The sequence below is a fragment of the Pundamilia nyererei genome, unplaced genomic scaffold, assembly GCF_000239375.1.
Source record: "Pundamilia nyererei isolate P.nyererei 1_Seehausen unplaced genomic scaffold, PunNye1.0 scaffold00017, whole genome shotgun sequence".
Taxonomy (NCBI): domain Eukaryota; kingdom Metazoa; phylum Chordata; class Actinopteri; order Cichliformes; family Cichlidae; genus Pundamilia; species Pundamilia nyererei.
In genome coordinates this window covers 294,947-315,283 of record NW_005187418.1, presented here as the reverse complement: position 1 = coordinate 315,283, position 20,337 = coordinate 294,947, and the positions used below count along the sequence as shown (strand labels likewise).

General features: G+C 43.5%; 1 protein-coding gene across 2 annotated transcripts in view; it reads left to right on the top strand.

The window, feature by feature from the left end:
* The first annotated feature begins 147 nt into the window (after window positions 1-147).
* The window catches only part of cep131 (centrosomal protein 131), a 20,813-nt gene continuing 623 nt past the window's right edge, over window positions 148-20,337 (top strand). The window contains exons 1-28 of one of the 2 annotated variants that reach the window (XM_005725691.1): window positions 148-317; window positions 2,388-2,584; window positions 2,671-2,759; window positions 5,387-5,498; window positions 6,008-6,135; window positions 6,474-6,578; window positions 6,721-6,900; window positions 7,036-7,153; window positions 7,277-7,393; window positions 7,922-8,117; window positions 8,612-8,706; window positions 8,783-8,902; window positions 9,039-9,228; window positions 9,328-9,422; window positions 9,527-9,706; window positions 9,794-9,985; window positions 10,346-10,483; window positions 10,561-10,686; window positions 10,937-11,053; window positions 11,240-11,269; window positions 11,671-11,773; window positions 13,345-13,546; window positions 14,592-14,699; window positions 14,865-14,982; window positions 15,091-15,165; window positions 15,608-15,750; window positions 16,135-16,312; window positions 16,473-16,669. In XM_005725691.1, the coding sequence (XP_005725748.1) occupies window positions 2,399-2,584; window positions 2,671-2,759; window positions 5,387-5,498; window positions 6,008-6,135; window positions 6,474-6,578; window positions 6,721-6,900; window positions 7,036-7,153; window positions 7,277-7,393; window positions 7,922-8,117; window positions 8,612-8,706; window positions 8,783-8,902; window positions 9,039-9,228; window positions 9,328-9,422; window positions 9,527-9,706; window positions 9,794-9,985; window positions 10,346-10,483; window positions 10,561-10,686; window positions 10,937-11,053; window positions 11,240-11,269; window positions 11,671-11,773; window positions 13,345-13,546; window positions 14,592-14,699; window positions 14,865-14,982; window positions 15,091-15,165; window positions 15,608-15,750; window positions 16,135-16,312; window positions 16,473-16,669 (3,638 nt within the window). In that variant the 5' untranslated portion in view covers window positions 148-317; window positions 2,388-2,398. The remainder of the gene's footprint in view (window positions 318-2,387; window positions 2,585-2,670; window positions 2,760-5,386; window positions 5,499-6,007; window positions 6,136-6,473; window positions 6,579-6,720; window positions 6,901-7,035; window positions 7,154-7,276; window positions 7,394-7,921; window positions 8,118-8,611; window positions 8,707-8,782; window positions 8,903-9,038; window positions 9,229-9,327; window positions 9,423-9,526; window positions 9,707-9,793; window positions 9,986-10,345; window positions 10,484-10,560; window positions 10,687-10,936; window positions 11,054-11,239; window positions 11,270-11,670; window positions 11,774-13,344; window positions 13,547-14,591; window positions 14,700-14,864; window positions 14,983-15,090; window positions 15,166-15,607; window positions 15,751-16,134; window positions 16,313-16,472; window positions 16,670-20,337) is intronic. The other variant, XM_005725692.1, reaches the window with a different exon arrangement.

The following is a 20,337-nucleotide window of genomic DNA, read 5'->3' as shown; positions in this document are numbered from 1 at the left end:
CTCCTTTTTTGCAATGTCAACCTAACCGTGGTTTGAGACGCGCCCCCCTCCAAGCCCCCTGAAATATGCGCAGCATACAGACGCCTCTGAACTACCAATCAGGTGCAAGAATGAGGAAGCTTTAGTTTGGTTTCCGCCAATCAGAAACGTCGAAGGGAGGCGATTGTCAGTGTTGCCACAGCGATGATGTTAAAGCGTTATATTTGTGCTGTGAGTCAACGGACTACTTTCACTGGTTATCAGAGGATTGTGTTGGGGATTAACTATCAGTGAGGCGTCCTCAGGCTCTCCAGCTATGGTGCCATCCCGCTTTTAAAGTAAGTACTTGACGCTGACGTTATTGCTTTTACGACGGGCGTTTTTGGCAGGTTGATGGGGCAACATTAAAGGAGTGAACAGTTAGCTCTGACCAGACTTCAGTTAAATAACAGCCGTTTTTATTTCTCTCCAGCTGAGCTACATCAGAGCTTTACAGATTTGATTTGCAAATCAGAAGCAGTGTTTTAATGCTTTTAAAGGGTAAAACAGACAAACACACCGATTTTCACAGGTTTAGCCAACGGGGAGACCAAGCTTACGCAGCTGTAATAACTGCGTTAGCTTAGTGAAACTAACGTTAGCGTGCTGGGGGTTTGTTTTGCTTCAGTTTCTCGTTTGTAACGACCAATAGAGACTTCTGTGGTTGAGAACAGACGATTGGCTAATGTAGTTAACAAAGGTACACCTGCCGGAGTGTCGGGAGCGAGCATGCTGCTCGGAAAGGTAAACATTCACGGTAGCTTCATGCCTCAAACATGCCTTATTTATGGCTAAGTGGGCCGAACCAGTCTAAATAAATAAAAGGTCAAAAAATAATTCACGGTACCGATACTGTCGCGTTATTTATAGCACGACGTTTTAATTGGAGGTATTTAAAACTAACGTGACTGGTGTTATTCTTCATTTGTTGGGGGGCATTGCAGCTGACGTCAGGTGAAGAGTCTCAGGTGAGCACCTGTGGCAGGAAGCACAGGTTGATTGGAGGTGTAATTAAAGATTTGGGATTTTCAGATTCCAAAGTTTGGGAATATTTTTCATAAAAATTAAGATAGCTGCGCGACTTTGTTGTGGAAGGTGTTTCGGTATTGTGACCTTCCTTCAGTCCAGTGGTTCTCAAACAGTGCAGGTGGGGAGCAGCTATCATAAAATGACAAGTAAAGTCATTTTGTTTGTTTGTTGGATTCTTTTTTTAACTGCTGAGTTATTCATCCACGAAGCAGGTAGACACGGTTGCTTTAAAGCAATTACTGAAAGAGAAGAGTTGTGATAAACTCCATCCCACTCATTTCTTAATATTTTGCTCCAGTGACTCAGAATGTCTTGCCATTTTTAAAGTAGTCTTGAACAATAGTTCTCCAGGCTTTCTGAAGGTCGTTCAAATTTTTTCTTTGGGAGTGCATTTCAGCCATTGGACTGTCAAAATTGATAGAATTATGCAGCAGCTTCTGGAAAAAGCCTGATTGGCAGTTGCTTCATTTTGCAGTAAAAGCATATCAGACTCAGAATCACAATCAGAGAGACTTTATTTATCCCCAAGGGATATGGAAAGAAAAGCACACTATCATGGCTCAGTCTCCACAGAGCCTGGACATCAGCATTACGGAAGCATTGTCAGATCATTTTGACAGAGAAAGAAAAAGCAGCGAACATCCACAGAAGAGCTTTGAATGTCTGAGAAACCCAGAGAACTATTCCTGAAGATGCTTGGAAAAGAGTTCAGGCTGTGCTGAACAATAAAGGCAGTCTTACCAAATATTAACTGTGCAAACTGTTATGTTTTTTTTGCCTTTTATCATTGAGTTAAATACACCTCTAAATCATTCCCCTTTTTTTAGTGTAATGATGCAAACTCAACTAATTAATGGCTCTCTGGGAAAAACTTTGCCCACCCTTGATTAAGAGCCTGAGATATCTAAGTGCTTGTTCAATATTATTTAGCAATGTGAGTCTATTTTTCTGTATTCAATCTGCTCAAATGTAAAGCTGTCAGTTGTTAGGATTATGGAAAGAAGCAACTGTAGTATTTTACTTCTTTGTGATCCAGACAACTTGTGAAGAGCTGTAAGCGCTTTTCTCCTGTGTAGTAATCCTGGAGTAGGAGTGCATTTTAATTATAAAATTCACGTTATCAATGCAATATTACCACTATGCAGCTGTCCATCAGGATCATTCCTTAGTTTTCACATCTCTCTCTGTTTTTGAGCTGGTGTAAAAGTAGTGCGTGGTGTTGTTGTTGGTTACCACGGGAAACAAAGCGGCCAGAGGAAAAAATGGCTGTTATTTCCTCTATTGTTGTGGTTTCACACATTGAATTTGTGGCCGACCGTGTCGATTCAACTCTGTTCCAGGTTTTTAAAGGATGCACACAACACGCAGCCCTTCGTCCATCCCATCAGGTGTCTCAGGAGACGCCCTGGATCTCAGCTTGTCAGGCTCCCAGCTGTCTATGTCCAAAAGGCCCAGCAGTGCGTCGCCGGGGAAATGCTTCTCTCGCTCTGTTTCGGTCTCTGTGGCGGGCGATAGCAGAGGCAAACGCAACACTTTAGTGAGTCACAGATAATTAAATCAGAATGTAGAAATGCTTGTTTCTGAATTCTTCGCATAATGTCTGGAATGCTCTTTATTCTGCAGAGCGACACCAGCTTTGGCAGCTCGCGATCCATCAAGAACTTGAGGCGGTCCAACAGCACCACGCAGGTCAACCAGCAGGCCAACATCAGGTGCAAACATAGAATCTGGGCACTGTACAATGAAGCACGTTCAAGATGTCTTTTACTTGCACTTCTGCTGACATCAGCAATCAGGCTAAGCAGTCACGTGATTATGATTATTAATGTCATAAATCAACCCAGCTTTTATCAATCTATCTGTGAGCGCGTTCACATGAAAGGGACGATGTTGGCAGCATCTTAACTGGCAACAGAGCGACTGATTTTAACAAAAGAAGATAAACTATTGGAAAAATATGTGGAGGTTAAACACAATACAGACTGAAAGTAACACAACTGCTGCAGGTAAAGCAGCAGGAATGTGAGTGTGTGCAAGAGGAAAAGTATAGTAAGTGCTGCTTGAATGTGTGCGGGCTTTACACAAAGAGCTGCTATCCTAATAAAATTCAGTCTATTTGAAGCCAGGAAGAAAAGCTGAATTTGTAAATTAACAAATTTAACTATTGGTATGACAGCTCCATCATTAAGATAAAGACAGTTGCGTACTCTCTTAAATTAATGTTTAGATGTGCACACAGTCTTAGTTTGTATTCTTTCATCTGCAGTGACATTGATGTTAAACAGTCTGTGGGTGAAGAATAAATACAAAAGCAGAATTCAAATAGAGACTTGGCCTACATAGATGATTATCAAGTACTTTAGTTACCTTTACTTATCTGGTATTCTATATTGAAGGACGGAGAAAATAAAATTGTTTGTAGCAGCAGAAAAAAGCAAAGCTTCACCAAAGAACGCAGAGAAAGAAAAAGACGTCTGAGGGACCTTCCAGGAGTGGTGATGCTGTTTTCTGGAGAACTGATTATGATTTGATGTTTGATGATTTCTTATCTCAGTAATACTGTGAACCAGAGCAATGCACCCCAGTAAGAAGTGCTTTATACCGGGAGTTATCTGGATAAGCTCCTGCTCCTTATTATAAACCTCTGTCGGTAATAGCACACTGACTGTCCGGCATTTGCAGCCTTGAATTTTTTATTTTCTTATCTCTGACATTGACAATCTGCAGTTTATACAGAACACTTTGTACTGAGACACATACTCTGCTAATCAGCCTGGGAAAACCTGCTTTTGGGCTCTGTTGGATCATCAAGCATCATTCCACTAACGCACAAGATCTGAAATCTGAAGGTCATGTTTGTAGTCAAAAAGAATGCGTACATCTTAGATGATGTGCAGGCTTGAAGCCGTGTGTGTCTCTTTCACCTTTGCTCTTTAAACCAAAGTGTCTCTCTTCAGCGAGCAACAGCTGGCAGCCCTGACGCTCCAGCAGCTCGGACAATGGGAATTTTGGCGCGCCGGCTCTTGCATGATAAAGAGCGGAGGGGTGCTGGGTGGCTGTTGCTGGGGGTTGCAGGGTGCATAGACTCGCTTTGTCCCTCATTAGAGGGGGAGGGCTGGTACCTCTGGGGTCAGGTTACCCCCTTCCACAAGGACACAGTGAAAGGAGAAGAAGTGTGTGTGCATGCTGTGGTTGCATTGTGTGGCAGCTGCCGCCCTCCCCTTCCTGCCTCTGAGGATGCAAATCTGAGGGGCTTTAAATGTAAAGACATACTAAGCACTCCCCTCACCCTCCAAAAGTCTCCAGAGTCCTTTTCGGGCTGTCATTGGGTCACTCGCCAGCCCTCTCCCTCTCGGCTGCTTCCTCCTCCTAAGGCAAAAAGTAAAGGAATGTGCAGCCTGAATAGTGTTGTCAGATTTCTTTTCATTGGGCCAGCTGGCTTCAGCCCCCTCCCTCACAGACACACACGCTCATTTACACACTTACACAGACGGAAACACCAGCAGAGGCCGAGCCAGACAGGAGGTCACCCTACATCTGTGCCTCACGACGGACAGCTTGGTGCATAAAGCTATTTGAAGGCTGCATGATGAGCCGTGGGATCAGCATATGCATGCGTTTACATGGGATCCATAACCCAGCCCATACTCCCCCCAGCAGACGGTCAGTTGCTGCATATTGAATTCCAGCGCTTGGGGCTACAAGAGTAAGGATGAGACGCGTTTCTGCAGCTGTCATTACAACATTTATCACAGAAGCTCCCACTAAAGGCCACAGCTCAAGTTTCTGCTTTGTGTCACTGCTAAGCCCCCGTGCTGCACCCAGATTGTGCTTTCAGCCACATTTAATGATGTTTTCAAGAATTTTTGGGCTTACGGGTAACATTTGAGTCTTTTAAAAAATAGCAAAGAAAGCAAAATCAAGTAAAGCTGCAGGTCGTGGAACCAGAACCGCAGTTCAGTTCACAATTCTTGACCACTCTTTAAACATTACAGCTCTCAACCGACTAGCATTCTTAACCAGGTATTAATAGCCTGATATCATTATTTTGGGAAGTTGAGTCTACGAGTGTACGTTCGTGCCAGATTTAACCGATTTTGCTCTAATTTGCACATCATGGCACACCCGTAGCTACATTACTGTTTTTTTATTTTGTCCAAACAGAAATAAAAATAAAATCGTGGTGACAGTCGTAGTAATGCGTCATGTTACAATGATAAAGTAATGTGAGCACTACCTCATAACACTCTGTTCTCAGTGGTATCCTTCCATGCAGATGTTCTTTCTGATATCATCTGTCTGTGTTTGTGGTCTAACTCCTGCCTGTTGTTTTCCTCAGTGAGGACCAGAGGGAGGACTACTTGGCCCTGTTTGACAGCAGCTCCGATGGACGCAAGAAGTTGGCGAGCCTGAGCAAGACCTCGCCAGACAGAACCACATGGAACATCCTGGTATTTACCTTCGATCTTATTCCCACTCTGTCGTCATATTTACACCTTTCATAGAGGAATTATTTACCGCGGCTCGCTGCAGGTTTCTCCTCTGCAAAAGTTTTATTTTGACAAGTTTGTCAAGTTTTCCAACTGATGTATTCATAAAAAACTACAACGTACAGTACTGCTGTAACTCCACAACGGCCCGACAGGGATTCTCGTCTGGAAATGTTTGAATGCTGAAGACGTGATGAACACAAAGAGTTCCGATAAAAAGCTGATGAATGAGACGAAGCACTGAGGCACACTGTAAGGACAAGATCAAAGGCTGGAGACACTTGAATCTTGGAAAAATGGTTGAAACAGTACGGCTTTACAAGCAGATACATTTCAGTTATTTGGCAGCTGAAGTAACCAGTAACAATGTTTAACAAACTCTTTGTGTCTTTCCAATCATACACACTTTCTAGATTGTCGTGTTTTGCAGTATTTCAGGGTGTAATGACTGTTTGTTTTCCACCGTTAAGGACGACCAGCCGAGAGCTTTCCCCCCGCACTCGAGCTCCCGCAGCACCGGCAGCGTGGACTCTCCCACCAGCCTGAAGAAACGAGAGCCTGGCATCGCTCTGGCTGCCAGCTTCACTGCCAACAACAGGTGGGCCTCGTCTCTCACACACACACACACACACACACACACACACACACACACACACACACACAATAGTCCAGGTGTCTCCTTGCATTGCTGAATTCTCAATGTTTAGCCGCTTCTCGTATTTCATACCTGTTGATCACAGCAGCTGATATTTCTTCAGAAAATTCCACCCACACAGAATATTTCTTCCATGAAATATGTCAGAAAAAAAATCCTGCGTGGGCTGAGATTGTAATTGGATAAGAATATGTCTTAGTTATTTTAATGCCTGTGGGAGGATGAAGTGGGGAAAGATGAGCTGATGAGTCTGATTGTCCTGTTTTGTTATTTTTGCACAGGAGCAACAAGGGAGCTGTGGGTAACTCCGTCACCACCATCTTACACAATAACTACTCGGAGAAGCCGCTCACACCTAAGAGCTCCAACCAGAAGCCTTCTTTCAAGTATGTCCTGAAATCAAAGAGCTGCTCCCTCACACAGCTTCAGTGACGCGTCGTCGATTATCTTCACATTTACAGTCCGCTTTGCGTCTCGATTAAATTGCAGGGCAGTTTTTAAGTTTTTTATTTTCCGTGTTTCTTTCAGTAACATCCTGAAAGCCACAGCGAACGACGAGGTGTCGCTGGAGAGCGGCTCCCTCACTAAGTCCCAGAAAAATTTCTCCACCACCTCCCCCGCCTCCAACAACAAATCCCCAGTGTCAGCTCAGCGCGGCAGCCCTGTCCTGCTACGGAGGAGGGAGGTGACAGAGGAGGAGGCTGAAAGGTCAGACCCACATGACAGTGTTTCCACTGTGTGCGTGTGAGCTGCTCTGTTGTTTTTAGTCTGGGCGACCTGAAAGTAGTGGTAAAACTGACGTTTGTCCAAAAAACCACAAGCACTTCTCTTGTGTATCTGCAGGTTTATTCAGCAGGTGAATCATGCGGCGGTCACTATTCAGCGCTGGTACAGACACCATGCCAAGAGGCGACACGCTAACCAGGCAGCGCTCAAACGCATCCTTGACAGTAAAAGAAAGGTATCTATGTGCCCCTGCAGGCTGTCTCACAGCTCCCCTTTTATTCGGCGTAATATTAACTGGGTTTGTCTTTCTCCTTGTTTTGCGGCTGCGCTGAAACAATCTGCATCTCTCCTGTCGAAGGAGTGGGAGGAGAGAACAGAGGAGGAGAGGCGCCTGGAGCAGCAGCAGAGGAAGGACGAAGACAGGAAACGGATTCGTGAGGAGAAGGCTCGTCTTGCCCGCCTCGCTGCCATCCAGGTGCTCACCTCTGATTACACAGCATGTGGTTCCATAAAGTTATGAGACTGAAGCAGAACAGCCTCAGATAGCTTTAATCTTGGATGTTATATTTTATAATGCAATTGTGAAACATGTTTCGTTGGACCTTCGTAGTAAAGATTTTCATTTAAAAACTGCAATAGCAACCACAGACTGTATGTCAAAGATGGCTGTCGCCACTGTGAGGTCACCCTTTGGTTTAGGACTCAACATTAGTGCTTTTGCTGTAAAGTTGGACGTTTTAAAATTGGAGTCTGTGTACTGAGTTGTTTTCATAGCCAGCCTCAATTATTGGATTTTTGGCACTAGCTTCATTTTTCCCGGCCTGCTGTTTGCTGTTGGATGTTATGCAACTGTGTAAAACTAAGAGCACCGTGTCTATATATGAAAGGAGGCTTTGTGGATCCAAGTCTACTTTGTAAAGACATTGATTGTCACTTTGTGTCTGAGTGCTGCACAGTTTTATCATCAGCATTACGTTTATCTCCCCCTGCTGCTCTGTTACAGGAGCTGCAGCAGAAAAGAGCTCACAAGGCTGCAGCAGACACACAGCATGCAGCAGAGGCGGAGCCTGAAAACCTGAGGCAGACCGCCGTGGTAGGCCGAAAGAAACTGCCCAAGATTTCCCCGACCAACAAAAGTCCAGCCTCACCGAGCAACAACAGCCTGATGTCGCCCACAGATGTTAAGACGAAGAACACAGGTCCACATTGTTTCACTTTGCAGTGGAATATTTCTTATATAGTGCTTTTCTACTAACATGTCTCATTCATACACACGTTCATAAAAGGCCTTTTTCCTACATCTGAGGGCTTTCTATCAAACATTCACACTCAGTATCTTTCAGTATCGCGGTTCTCGAGCAGCAGGGGTTGAACCGCCATCTTTCCAATTAGTAGATGCCCTCCTCCACCTGCTGACTCCCACATAATTACTGTTAATGTGTTTGCAGCTCATTTTAGGACACAATGTCTCATTATTTTTCATTAACAAATATTATAGGAAGTAATTTATATTCAGTGGAAATGTAGTCTTTAAAAATATACAGCGTATAAGAGCCCTGGTTGTTGTTATTCAGCACTATAATGTAAATATTACAGCTACCTACAGTCTTGTCTGATTGCCAGGAGAGTGTTATGAGTAAGCATGAATAAAGTAGCAGTAATATGTTTATTGATTTATTGTTTGTTTCCACAGACTCTAATCTGAATGTTGTGGCTGACTTGGGTGATCTGACCTTCAGAGCCATTTCCCCAGCTTTGTCCAATCACAGAGGCTCTCAGTGCTCCCAGGTACCTGCTTAGCTCTCCAGGTAATCGATTCTTTGTCTTCCTTGTATTGATATGTTAAATATTTTTGGGTTTGCAGGAGGACCGAGCAGAGGAAGACAATTCCCAGGAGCCACATCAGACAAGTGAGAGGAAACCGATCCGTAAGGAGAAAGCTCGCCTGATCCGCCCCACTGCTACCAAAACAAACACGCCTGATGTACGTGCTTTGTGGTAATCCCTGCTTGAGTGTTTAAGTGATGTTTTAAATGAAAATACTATTTGTATAGTCGTGATGTAAAAGTCTCCCTCTGTTTAAAAGTTGTCCTTTGTCTCCCTCTGGTGGTGTGACACAGGGACCGCAGCACATAAAAGCGCAGCAGGCCGCAGAGACGCAGCACACTCTGGAGTTGGAAAACTCGAGGCAGACTGGTGTGGGAGGACGTAAAAAAACGCCCAAGATTTCCCTGACCAACAAAAGTCCAGCTTCACCGAGCAACAACAACAACCCGATGTCGCCCACAGATGTTAAAACGAAGAACACAGGTCTGTGATGTGTGTCTCGGTCCCAAAAGACTTTATTAAAAACTGAAACGAAATTGAACTACGTTGCATTTAACATAAACAGTGTCTTTGTTTCCACAGACTCTAATTTAAATGTTGTGGCTGACTTGGGTGAGCTCAGCTTCAGAGCTGTTTCCCCAGCTCTGTCCAATCGCAGAGGTTCTCAGTGTTCCCAGGTAAAAATGACAATTTCCAATATTCCTTGTTTTAGCGTGCATTTTCTGTTGCTAATTCTTGCATCTGATCATTTTTAAACACATTTGCTCTGTTTGTGCTCCAGGAGATCCTGCAGAGGTCGGTGAGCGTGGAGGACCAGAGGCAGGGAGCCTCATCCAGCAGGGCTCAGTCTAAAACCACCCTCAATGAGCTGCTGGACACCCTAAAGCTGTTGGAGGAGGAGCCGGAGAGGCTGTCGGAGCCGAAGTGCTACCGCAAAGAGAAATACGCCTGGATCGATGAGGTCAGCGCGTTATGTTGCACTAATTTTTATGGTTTTTCTTGTAAGAAATTTTGTGAACTAACAATGACGCTGTGGCTGTAATTAAAGGACGGGGACTCCAACTCTTTGACCACTGATAACCTGGAGCGTCACGGCCAGCTGAGCCACCACCCTGCGCTGCCAGATGGGGGCGCCCTGCTCTCTGAGGCCAAGCTGCAGAGTATCATGAGCTTCCTGGATGAGATGGAGAAGTCAGAGCAGGAGAGGCCACGCTCTGTCACCTCAGGATCACACCGAGAGGTCCGTTTATTGGCTAAAGCGCCACAATGTACTTCATTTAGCAAGCTGACACAGATTTGAACGTTTCTGACCAGTTTGGGTTCTTAAAAGGTTTGATTTAGAATATTTAACAGAACAAAACATGTATTATGTTTAAGTAAAGGAAACACAGTTAGGTATACTGGTTAAAAAATAACCATAAATCTCTGTGGGCTGAGAATAAACAGACCGTGACTGTGTGCAGGTGTTTTTCCCTATAATTGCTGAGGACCATCCAGTTAAGCCAGCCCTTTAAATTTATGGATAGATGTTCTGTGAGTCTGTCCCTGGTTGTTTTATCTAAAACTGAAAGGTGACATGTTGGCTTCGCTGTGCTTTCAGGCTGTTTTGTCTGAGGAGGAGCTGGCCGGTGTTGAGCAGGCGTCGGCCACTGCTGCCGAACTCACCGGCTCCATGATGAGGATCAAACTGGAGCTGGAGGAAAAGAAACGCACCGTCAACATGCTGCAGACCGCTCTGGTAGGAGAGATTAACACTTGTCGCTGTTTTTACCTGCTTTAGATGGTCGCGCTTACAGCTCGTGTCATGTCTGTCAGGCCCAGCAGAGGGAGCTGACGATAAGACACGTGAAGGAGACGGAGAGGGAGCTGAGCAGGAACTTCCAGCTCCAGAAGGAACAATATGAATCCACCATCCAGAGACACCTCACCTTCATCGATCAGGTATGCACTCGTTTCGTCTTTGTTATTAATTTACGTGGTTTCTACTCGAATATTTTCAAACCTTGTTTGTATAATCGGGCCAATAAAGGTTGATGTTGGTCCAGACAATGATGAAGCAATACAGCACACATGCAAAGAGTTGGTAAGCAAGATGGGCTTGTCTCGACGGTCTTCGATGTTTTCCTGTTGAGTGTTTCAGTGTTTTTTTTTTTTAAACATCACATCTGAAAAATGTTTGATGTTTCTTCAGCTCATCAATGATAAAAAGGCTCTGAGCGAGCGCTGTGAAGGAGTGGTGGGAGAACTGAAGCAGGTGGACCAGAAGTACACCAAGAAGATCGCACAGATGCAGGAGCAGCATGAAATGGTAAGAGAGGTCCCGAGCGCTTCTGCAGATCTCTCCTGCCTCTGCTTTGCCTCCTGCGTGACTATGTCGTGCTTTCTTGCAGTGCTGCTTTTGTTTAATTTTCTCTTTTCTCTCTATTTCCCCTCCTTCTTCTTCTTTACTGTCTTTCTTTCTTGTCTGTACACGTGTTTTGTTTCCTGCTTTTAGGTGTGGCAAATTCTCGGTCCCTTGTGTGAGGTAACTTTTCTTCCCCTCTTCTAACTAAGTCATCTTTGGAACAGTCGTTTCCTTCATTCTTCCATCATTTGTCATTTCATTTTTCCACACACTGTTTCTCTTGGCCAGTCTGTTTGCATGTGAGTCTCTTTCATTTATCTACATTTTACATTCAGATGAAAAAGCTTACACTTCTTGATGTTATTTAAGTTTTTCTTTGCCAACGATTTTAACCCTACTTTTCCTTTTATTACCTTTCACCATCACTGTCCCAGTGTCAAAGTCCCCTAAGAGCACCCTACTTTGTTTAGAAAGACAGATACTGTGCTGCTTGTGTATTAAAGATCTTCATCATTTTGGTGGCGCTCAACTTTGATACCATAATTTTACCCTCTCCCCTTCCCGACTCCCTCGCTCAACAGGAGATCAAGAAGTTAAAAGACCTGATGAGTGCCACGGAGAAGATCCGACGGGAGAAATGGATCGATGAGAAAACCAAGAAGATCAAAGAGATCACAGTCAAAGGTAGCGCAGACAGAGCCTGGAAATCTGAGCTTACAGCAGCTTTACCAAAGCGCTGCTCAAACACACAAGGCAAAGAGGAAGAATGCACCCTGCTCCAGGAAGACGTTTTGTTTTTATCAACACTTTTGTTCACTTTATATCAAGAAAATAAATATTTCTGATTCCACGCTTTTAGATTCACATATCGCCTCATTCAGATTTCATATGAGATCTGAAGCACAGATACAAAGGTATCAGACGGTGTCATGGAATTTATTCCCATTTATAGCACCAAATCACAACAACAGTCGCCTCAAAGCTCTTAATAATTAAGGTAATTATTAAGAGAAACCACAACCATCAGATGACCCTTACATGACCAAGCACTTTGGCAACAGTGGGAAGGAAAAAATCCCCTTTCAACTTACCGGTTGAGGCTGACAGGAGGAAGACAAGACGAACAACATGTGTGGATATATATTCACATATGTAAAAGCTCGGTTTTGGTTTAGTCTTAACAGGCCTTCAGCTTTTCTTCTGTGCTGATAAAGTCTCAGACTTTTCACGTCCCTGAACTTTGCAGGTTAATGTTGCTACGCACTCCAGAGATTCCTCCTGCTTAGCACCTGTTATATCACAAGTGCACAATATGACAGCAAAAACATAAGCAAACAGTGTAGTGAAAGCAGCACTTTGCATTCATTTGCATTGAGATTATTTATCAATCAGTCTATTATGCTGTTTAACAAGATACCAACAGAGGGCCTTCCACTTTGGACTTGAAGGCCACAGTCAGACTCAACTATTTGAGTTCATTCATGTTCTGGTTTTGATTTGAAGCTGGGAATATAATTATTTTCTCTTTATTTATTTAGAGAGGTGTGGTAAATATTAGCTTGTAATGCCTTGCATCGATATTTGTAATATAACAGTCTTTTTCACTGTTGAGCTCTGCAGTGGTTCATGTCGGACAATTAGCTTTATGGAGGCTAATTAAAAAGGTAATACTGATTTAATTAGATCGTTTAATGTCAAGGAACCTCAGAGTGCACGAAAGTGGACTTACAGTGGACCAAAAAACGACTTTAGTAAGGATGTCTTGCTCTTTGCCAGTAGTCTCACACAGCCTCTGGTAAAATTATCTGCTGTCTGCTGGGTCCAAGGTGTGGCCTTTCATTTACTTTGGCATAGTCAGAGCTGTATTATGTGCTTGACAGTTACCAGACAAATGCTGGTAAATAAACTAAGTAGTGCAAACACAGCAGTTGTTCTGTGTGTAGCTTGGATTATGGGCAAAATGAACAACAGTTTCCAAAAGCTGACCGTGCTGTTCCACTGCTCTGTCTGCTGTGGGCCGCTTCCATGAAACGTCACAGGCTGTTGTCAGCCAGAGCTGATGAGGCGTTTGTGGCAGGCCCGAGGATGTCGAACTGTATTTCAGAGGCATTTCTCTCCTGTGTTTGCTTCTACTTCACTAACACGTTCAGGTTTTTGATTAAAGACGTGAATATTAAAAGTTTGTCCTGTGAGCTTTAAGCATCGTGCAGACCCTGTCCATCTAAAGCTCGAACATTTTTTCTTCCTCCTCTCAGGCCTCGAGCCCGAGATCCAGAAGCTGATCTCTAAACACAAGCAGGAGCTGAAGAAGCTGCGGACGCTCCACGAGGCGGAGCTGCTGCAGGCGGACGACCGGGCTGCTCAGCGCTACGTCCGGCAGTGCGAGGACCTCCGTCAGCAGCTGGAGAAGGAGAAGGAGGAGCAGTGCCAGAGAGCGCGGGAGCTAGCCAAACAGAGGTGGGCGTGTCACAGTATATACTCTGTCTACCTGCCCAAGGCTCTCTATGCTCAAAGAGATGCAACAGAAACAGCTAACATCAGCATTAAACTGTCTTGGAATCAGTTTTCAAGACTGCATGAATTTCCAGCACACAGTGTTTTATAAACTTTTAGATCAGGCATTTATGGGGGTGACACTCAGTGTGACATTCAAACCTTGGATTAGAGAAGATCTGAGGCAAAAAACCATCCAAAATGCCCTTTTCTTCTTGTGCTTGTGCTACAATCAGCAGACTAACACGTGTTCTATATTTTGATAAATTTGACCCCATTTTGTTTTTAAAATAAGGTAAAACCTTCTTTAGCTCCAGTCCTCGTGATTTCCTTTTGGTGAAAGGACAAAACCTCTTTCATGGGCACCAGTGCTTTTATATGCAGGAAAGCCCTGCTAATGCAACAGCATCATTAGGCACTAATACTTCCACTAATCCTTTCCTGTTTTTATAGTTTTAAATGGATTAATGAGATACATTAGCTAATCTAATGGTTGTAGCGCACACCAATAAAAACATCTCAATGCTGCAAAAAAGCCCTCAGTCAGCCCTTTGGTCATGCAGGGAGTCAGTGCTGGAAATCCTGAAGATGATGGAAAATGCAAACTTGGAACAATGGGCTTTCATTTGGTACGAAAATGAGACTTTTGTTTGCATTTTACATGAATTAAATATTAAAATAAACTCAGACATTCAGATCAATGTGCTTACATTAAAAAAGGTGAATTTTATTTACTTACGCAGGTTTAGTTTTAAATTTAAGGTGAAGTCCAGCTGACGTGAACATGGCCTTCCATCATTAAAGTTTACTCTGCATGTTGCTGATGAATATTTTTAGTGTTCACATGGTTCAGATGAGAGATACAATAAAGATTCTGGCTTTTCATGTTACTCACATCATGGCACACAGCAGTCCACGTTAGCAGCTGTTTCTTAATTAGACGCCTGCTTGTTTTCCAGGCTTTTGTGCAGATTTAGTCATCGTCTGTGTTTGTGTGTCTGTCTCTCAGATATGAGAAGCAGCTTCAGGAGGAGGAGGTGTCTCTGCAGCAGCAGCGCAGGCGTCTCTACAAGGAGGTCGCTGATGAGAAAGAGAGGCTGGCCCAGCTGGCTGCAAGGTAAGGTCAAAGGTCAGGTTTATCTGCACGAGCTATTTTAATGGATCTTTACAGGATCCTTTCCCATATAACACATCCTTAATGAGTCAACAGTTTTTTGGCATATGGGATGAGTGTTGATGTTTCTGTCCATCTCCAAAGCACTGGTTTGTGTTTGTGTCACAGGCAGCGCGCTGAGCTGGAGGATCTGCGGCGGCAGTTGGAGGAGAATAGCTCTCTGGCTGGACGAGCCCTCAAAGAAGAGCTGGACAAGACCAGGGAGGAGCAGGAGAGGAGACATCAGGTGAGGACACTGCAGAGCCGCGTCAAGAGCCTGAAATAAGTCTGCGTTCTATCAGCATCACGAGCATCCATCTGAAAGTCTCACGCTGAGTGTTGTTTGTGCGTTTAGGTGGAAATGAAGGCGTTACAGGAGCGTCTGGACATCGAAAAGCAGACGTGGGAAGAAAACTACAAGAAGAAAGAGGTTTGTGCAGCCTTGTGCTGTATCTGCTCTCATTCGCTTCTTCTTTTCTTCAGATTGAAGTGTGGCTGCTGTATACTCTGTCAGTGGGAAGTGTTTGACTAACTGACATGTAGATGTCTAGGTTACCTTCTCTTGCTTGTTTGCCTGGGATTATTATCCCTTTCCTTTTTGTGTATCAGTTTCAGATAGAAATGTTGTAATGTGCGTGTCACAACACAGGAATGTGGCAGGTTTCCAGCTGACCTCTACCCTCCAGCTTTCTCCTCAAATCAAACTGTGGATTTGTAGCAAAACATGAAACTGTTTCTCAGAGAAAGCAGAAACACTGACAGTGGAAAAAGAATTAAAAAGGGCGCGATGACAGATGAGGCTGAACTGACAGTGTTAGAATTCAGTACCATGTGTGTAGACTAACAGCATGCGTGTTTCTGTGTGTCCACAGGAAGCGTGGCTGCTGACCCGTGAGCGCGAGCTAAAAGAAGAACTGCGAAGAGAACGTGACAAAGAGATAGAGCTCGCCATCTGGACGCTGGAGGAGGAGACCAGCAAGGACAAAGAGGAGTGTGAGAGGGCAGCGGAAAACAGGTGTGTGTGTGTGTGTGTGTGTGTGTGTGTGTGTGTCTAATTTAGACAGTGTGACATTATTAGACATTGAATACGATACAAAAAATCTAGCAGCCTGGGTTGTTGCCCAGTAAAGATTCACTGCAGTTTCTGCTGTTGGTGGCAGATTTATCTGTGTTTTTTATCATAGATGTTTCATCATTTAGTGAAATATCAGTGAGAAACTTTCAAAGGTCCCCTTTTACCTAAATTTGGATCCAAGGCCCATTTAGTAGCTGTGACTCCTTCTGTGTCAACATCATTTCTAACGTGGATGTGCTTTAATAGTACAGCATTGGGCATTTTTTAGTTTGTTTTTAACAACTATATTAAAAGTCACATTTGTGTTCTGCATTCCTTTTACAGGCTAAAGCGCGTGAGGGAAAAGTACGAGACTGAGCTGAGGGAGCTGGAGCGCTCTGAGAGGACGGCGGTGGCGAAGCAGCAGGACCTGAGGAAGCAGCAAATGGAGACGGAGGGAGAGCTGATCAGACTGCAGGCCGCACTTAGACAGAAAGAACAGGAAACTGAAGAGATCACGCAGGTAAGGAGCATCATTCAGAGAGAGACACTAAAATTGCAGCTTAGAAGTGATTTGAGATTATTTGCTGTGTTATACATTTACTAGCCAGTGGAAAGTAGACACAGAAATAGAAAATATGTTTAGACAGATCCAGTAGAATTCCTCCAACTTCCCTCATCAGGCCAGGGACAAGTTGGCGGAGGAGCGCCGCAACCTGGCGGAGGTGATAAGGCAGGAGTTTGCCGACCGCTTGGTGATGACGGAGGAGGAGAATCACAGGTTGAAGGTGGAGGTGTCAGAAGTCCGAGCGAGGATGCGGCTGGAGGTGGAGAGGGTCACACGGGAGAAAGAGGAAGAACTGGCAGAAGTCCACCAACGGTAAGCTGGAAGGGACAAAATGATTTAAGTAAAATGGTAAATTTTAAAAGCGAATTGTATTATTTTTCAGTTTTAAACCCCTAAAAACACAATTAAGCTTCAAATATCAGGTCTAATTCTTTACTAACACAACCTTTAACTAGTATGGACCATTGTTGAAACTGGGAACTAATGAGAAACAACAAATATTACATCCTTTGGATTTACTGGGAAAGAGAGTTGAGGCTCGGGTGTGAAATTGATGGTTTTCAGGGTTTTTATCGTTAAGAGAGGACGACGTTACTCTCAATGTTGTTGGCGCATTTCAGGAGGACGCTGCTAATAAAGTTACACAATTATACAGTGAATTTGCGTTTATTATTATATTTACAACATACCACAGTTTTTGTCTCGGTCGTATCATTTTATTTTGTTGTATTTATCCACGACACCTTAAATGCCGGTCTGTGAAAATATTGTCCGACGTTAAACTGATCTGTGGTGCAAAAAAGGTTGGGGACCGCTGTACTAGGAGGCTGAGCGGTACCACTGGTCACCACCTGTAATTTTTTAATGATCTGTTCTGACATTAGCTTCATGTGTGTAACCATTTTGAAGCCAAAGCTGTGAGTGAGTCACCATCTCCAGCTGTCTGCCTGTGGATTTAGGTCAGCAGCAGTGTGCAAACATTCAGTAGGTCTTGTCACAGGCCTGCTGGCTGCTTACAGATTCACCCTGTTGAAGGTGCAAAGCGAAATGTTGGCACACGGCTTGAAAGTGAAGCTCAGGCTTAATAAAAGGTGGAACCTTAAGCAGCTCCACTGAATGTCTGCCAGTTTGTAAGAGATGCGAAACACGAGAAGGACAGAGGGTTGGAGCAATTCTGAAGGTGACCTGATTAACGTGAACGCGACGTTCAGTGCGGCTCTGAAACGTTTGTCTCCTGAGCAGAAGGCCGGCTCTGTGACACTGAATCTGATTAATAAACATTCAGGTACTGTGGCAATTTTCCAGATGTTCAACCTGGCTGCAGCACTGGTGACATCCAACACTGGTGCAGGATGGCTTCAGTCGGCGTTTCAGGTCATTAAAGTAACAAGATGATTCAAGTCAAGGGATTCCTGGGAAACTGGAGCTGACTAGCTTACAAAGGCAGCACACACACGATTTCCTAAATTATCAGCATATTATTTAACAAGGCTCGCATTTCAGTTTCTTCTTAATGTCAGGAAATGTCACAAGGAAGGCAAACATACTAAAGTGCAGCACCTCAGTTCATTCTCAATCTGAAACCACCGCTAAGCAGACTGTCTTCTCATTTCCTGTGCCTCACAAGACTTAAACAGCGTGTGGGTGGGGTTAAACAGAATAGGAAATGCTGTGTAAAGCCTGTGTACATACACTGGCCTCATTATTTGAAGCTTAGGCTGTGTTTAATATCAGCAAACTTCACTGTGACAGCATATATCAGGCACACAGATTAGCCACTTAAACACATTCCCAAAGCACCTGGCAGTGTAGCTTTAGGAAAATATCCCTGATGTGTGACTGTGAGGGTCTGATACAGTCAGGATCACTCTTTGATGCTTTTAATTATTTTAGTTTGAGGAACATATTAAGAGCTCTGCTTTCTTTTCTTTACTGAGGTTTAAATATGCAGACCAGATTATGACACATGTAAACCAGGGGTGTCAAACATAAGGCCCGGGGGCCAGAATCATCCCAGCAAAGACCGGATGGCTTTGAAAAATGTGAAGTACCCCAAAGTAAATAAACACGAGGCAAACGATTAAATTGGAGAAAAGCCCCTGTTGGCTATAGAAGCTTCTGCTCGTTACAGTGTGTCCACAGTAAGAAACAAAGATCAGTGAATTCATGGAAACTTTCTGTTTTCTAAGTACAGTCTGACACTGAGGCACCAGAACTGCTTCTGTAGTTCTTTCATTTACTGCAGCAACGTTTCTTTATTATGTAGAAAAACTAAGAAATGCTGTTGAAATTAGATTTTTTCTTTTATTTTTGTAATTAAAGTTTTTATTATTTTTGAACATTTAAACAAACATAACAATACAAAACAACAAAAACCACACTCAGTGAGGGGAAAAAAGGGGGGGGTGAGTAATTCTAAATAAACTGTTGCACACACAAGACCCTTAAATTCTTATTCAGACTGTATCTCACATTGTCATCGTGCTGTAGACCCATAAAAACAGAAGCTGTCCCATCGTTCTGTTAGTCTCCCTCTTGCTGCTCAGTCTTCCCAGCATTGTCTCGCGTGCGGCATTTTCAGTCATTTTCTCCTTCCACACTTTCAGGGTTGGAGTCCGAGGTTCTTTCCAAAGTGTTAAAATAAGACGAACACAAGTCACAAGCCCAGTGTTTAACCCTCTGAAGCCTGCTTTGTCTAACTGTGGCACCTCGCGTCTGTCCCCCAATAGGCACGATCTCGGTGATCTAGGTCATTTAACTTTCACCCAGCTCTTCATATATTTTCAAACATTTTCCCATATTGAGGAGACCAGTGGACATTCCCATAAAGCACGTACTAGCGTACCTTTTTGCTTCTTGGCACTTCCAACACAGGACATCTTTACCAGTTCCCATTTTATAAAGTCTCGTTGGTGTGTAATAGGACCTGTTGAGAGTTTTATATTGGGTACATTTACCTCCAGCCTCCCTACTGTAAAACCCATTTTCAGAGATGATTGAATCTCATGTTCCCTCGTCAAAGGAACGATCCAGATCTTTTTCCCAAATACTTTTAAGACTTTTACATGTGTTGTTTTTAACCCAGTGACATCAATTATACCATTTCAATGCCTTTGTAAGTAAGAGTGGAAGTAGAAGGAAATTCTCTATGAGACAACTGAGACAACTTTATTTGATCTTTCAGACAGTCTCTCATTTGTTAGTCTCACCAGAAATGGCCGGGTTCTTCCAAGTTAAACTTTGCTGTCAGATCTTTAAAAGACATGAGTGTGTTATCTTCATATAAATCACTTATTAATCTTATGTGCCACTGTGGCCAATAAATTCTTTTTGTTTACCTTTTCTATTTTTGGGTTGTGTCACAGGGTGCATATGTTTGAAAGTATGGGGACAGATTGTTGCCACACCATTTTTGAAAACTTTAAAATAGGGTTATCTACTCTATTCCCTTTATTGTCCGGTTTTTGAGCCAACACCTCAATGGGGGTAAATGGAAAGGCCAGTTCACCTTCCATTATGACCCAGTCCAGGTTTGAATTTGTTGCTGCCCAGTGTTTACACAGCTTGGACATTTCAAATGACATGCTGTAATGTTTTATGTTGGGTAGGGACAGACCCCCTTCTTTTCTCGGTTGGTACAGTCTACCAAGATTGACCCGAGGTCTACCACCATCCCAAAGGAAGTGTTTTATCATATTATCATATCCTAAGAAAATTTGTGATGAAATACAAATTGGTATCATTCCAATGAAATAATTAATCAGAGGAGCCACTACCATCGTTATTGTATTTACTTTGCCCCATAATGTCAACTGCAGCGTGCCCCACTTCTCCAGATTAGTTTTAATCCTACTAAGTAGTTTTCCTACATTATCAGTCATAATCTCATCAATATTCGGATTAAGTATTATTCCTAAATATTCCATCCATTTTTTAAGATATTTCAGGTGTGTGTGTGTGTGTGTGTGTGTGTGTGTGTG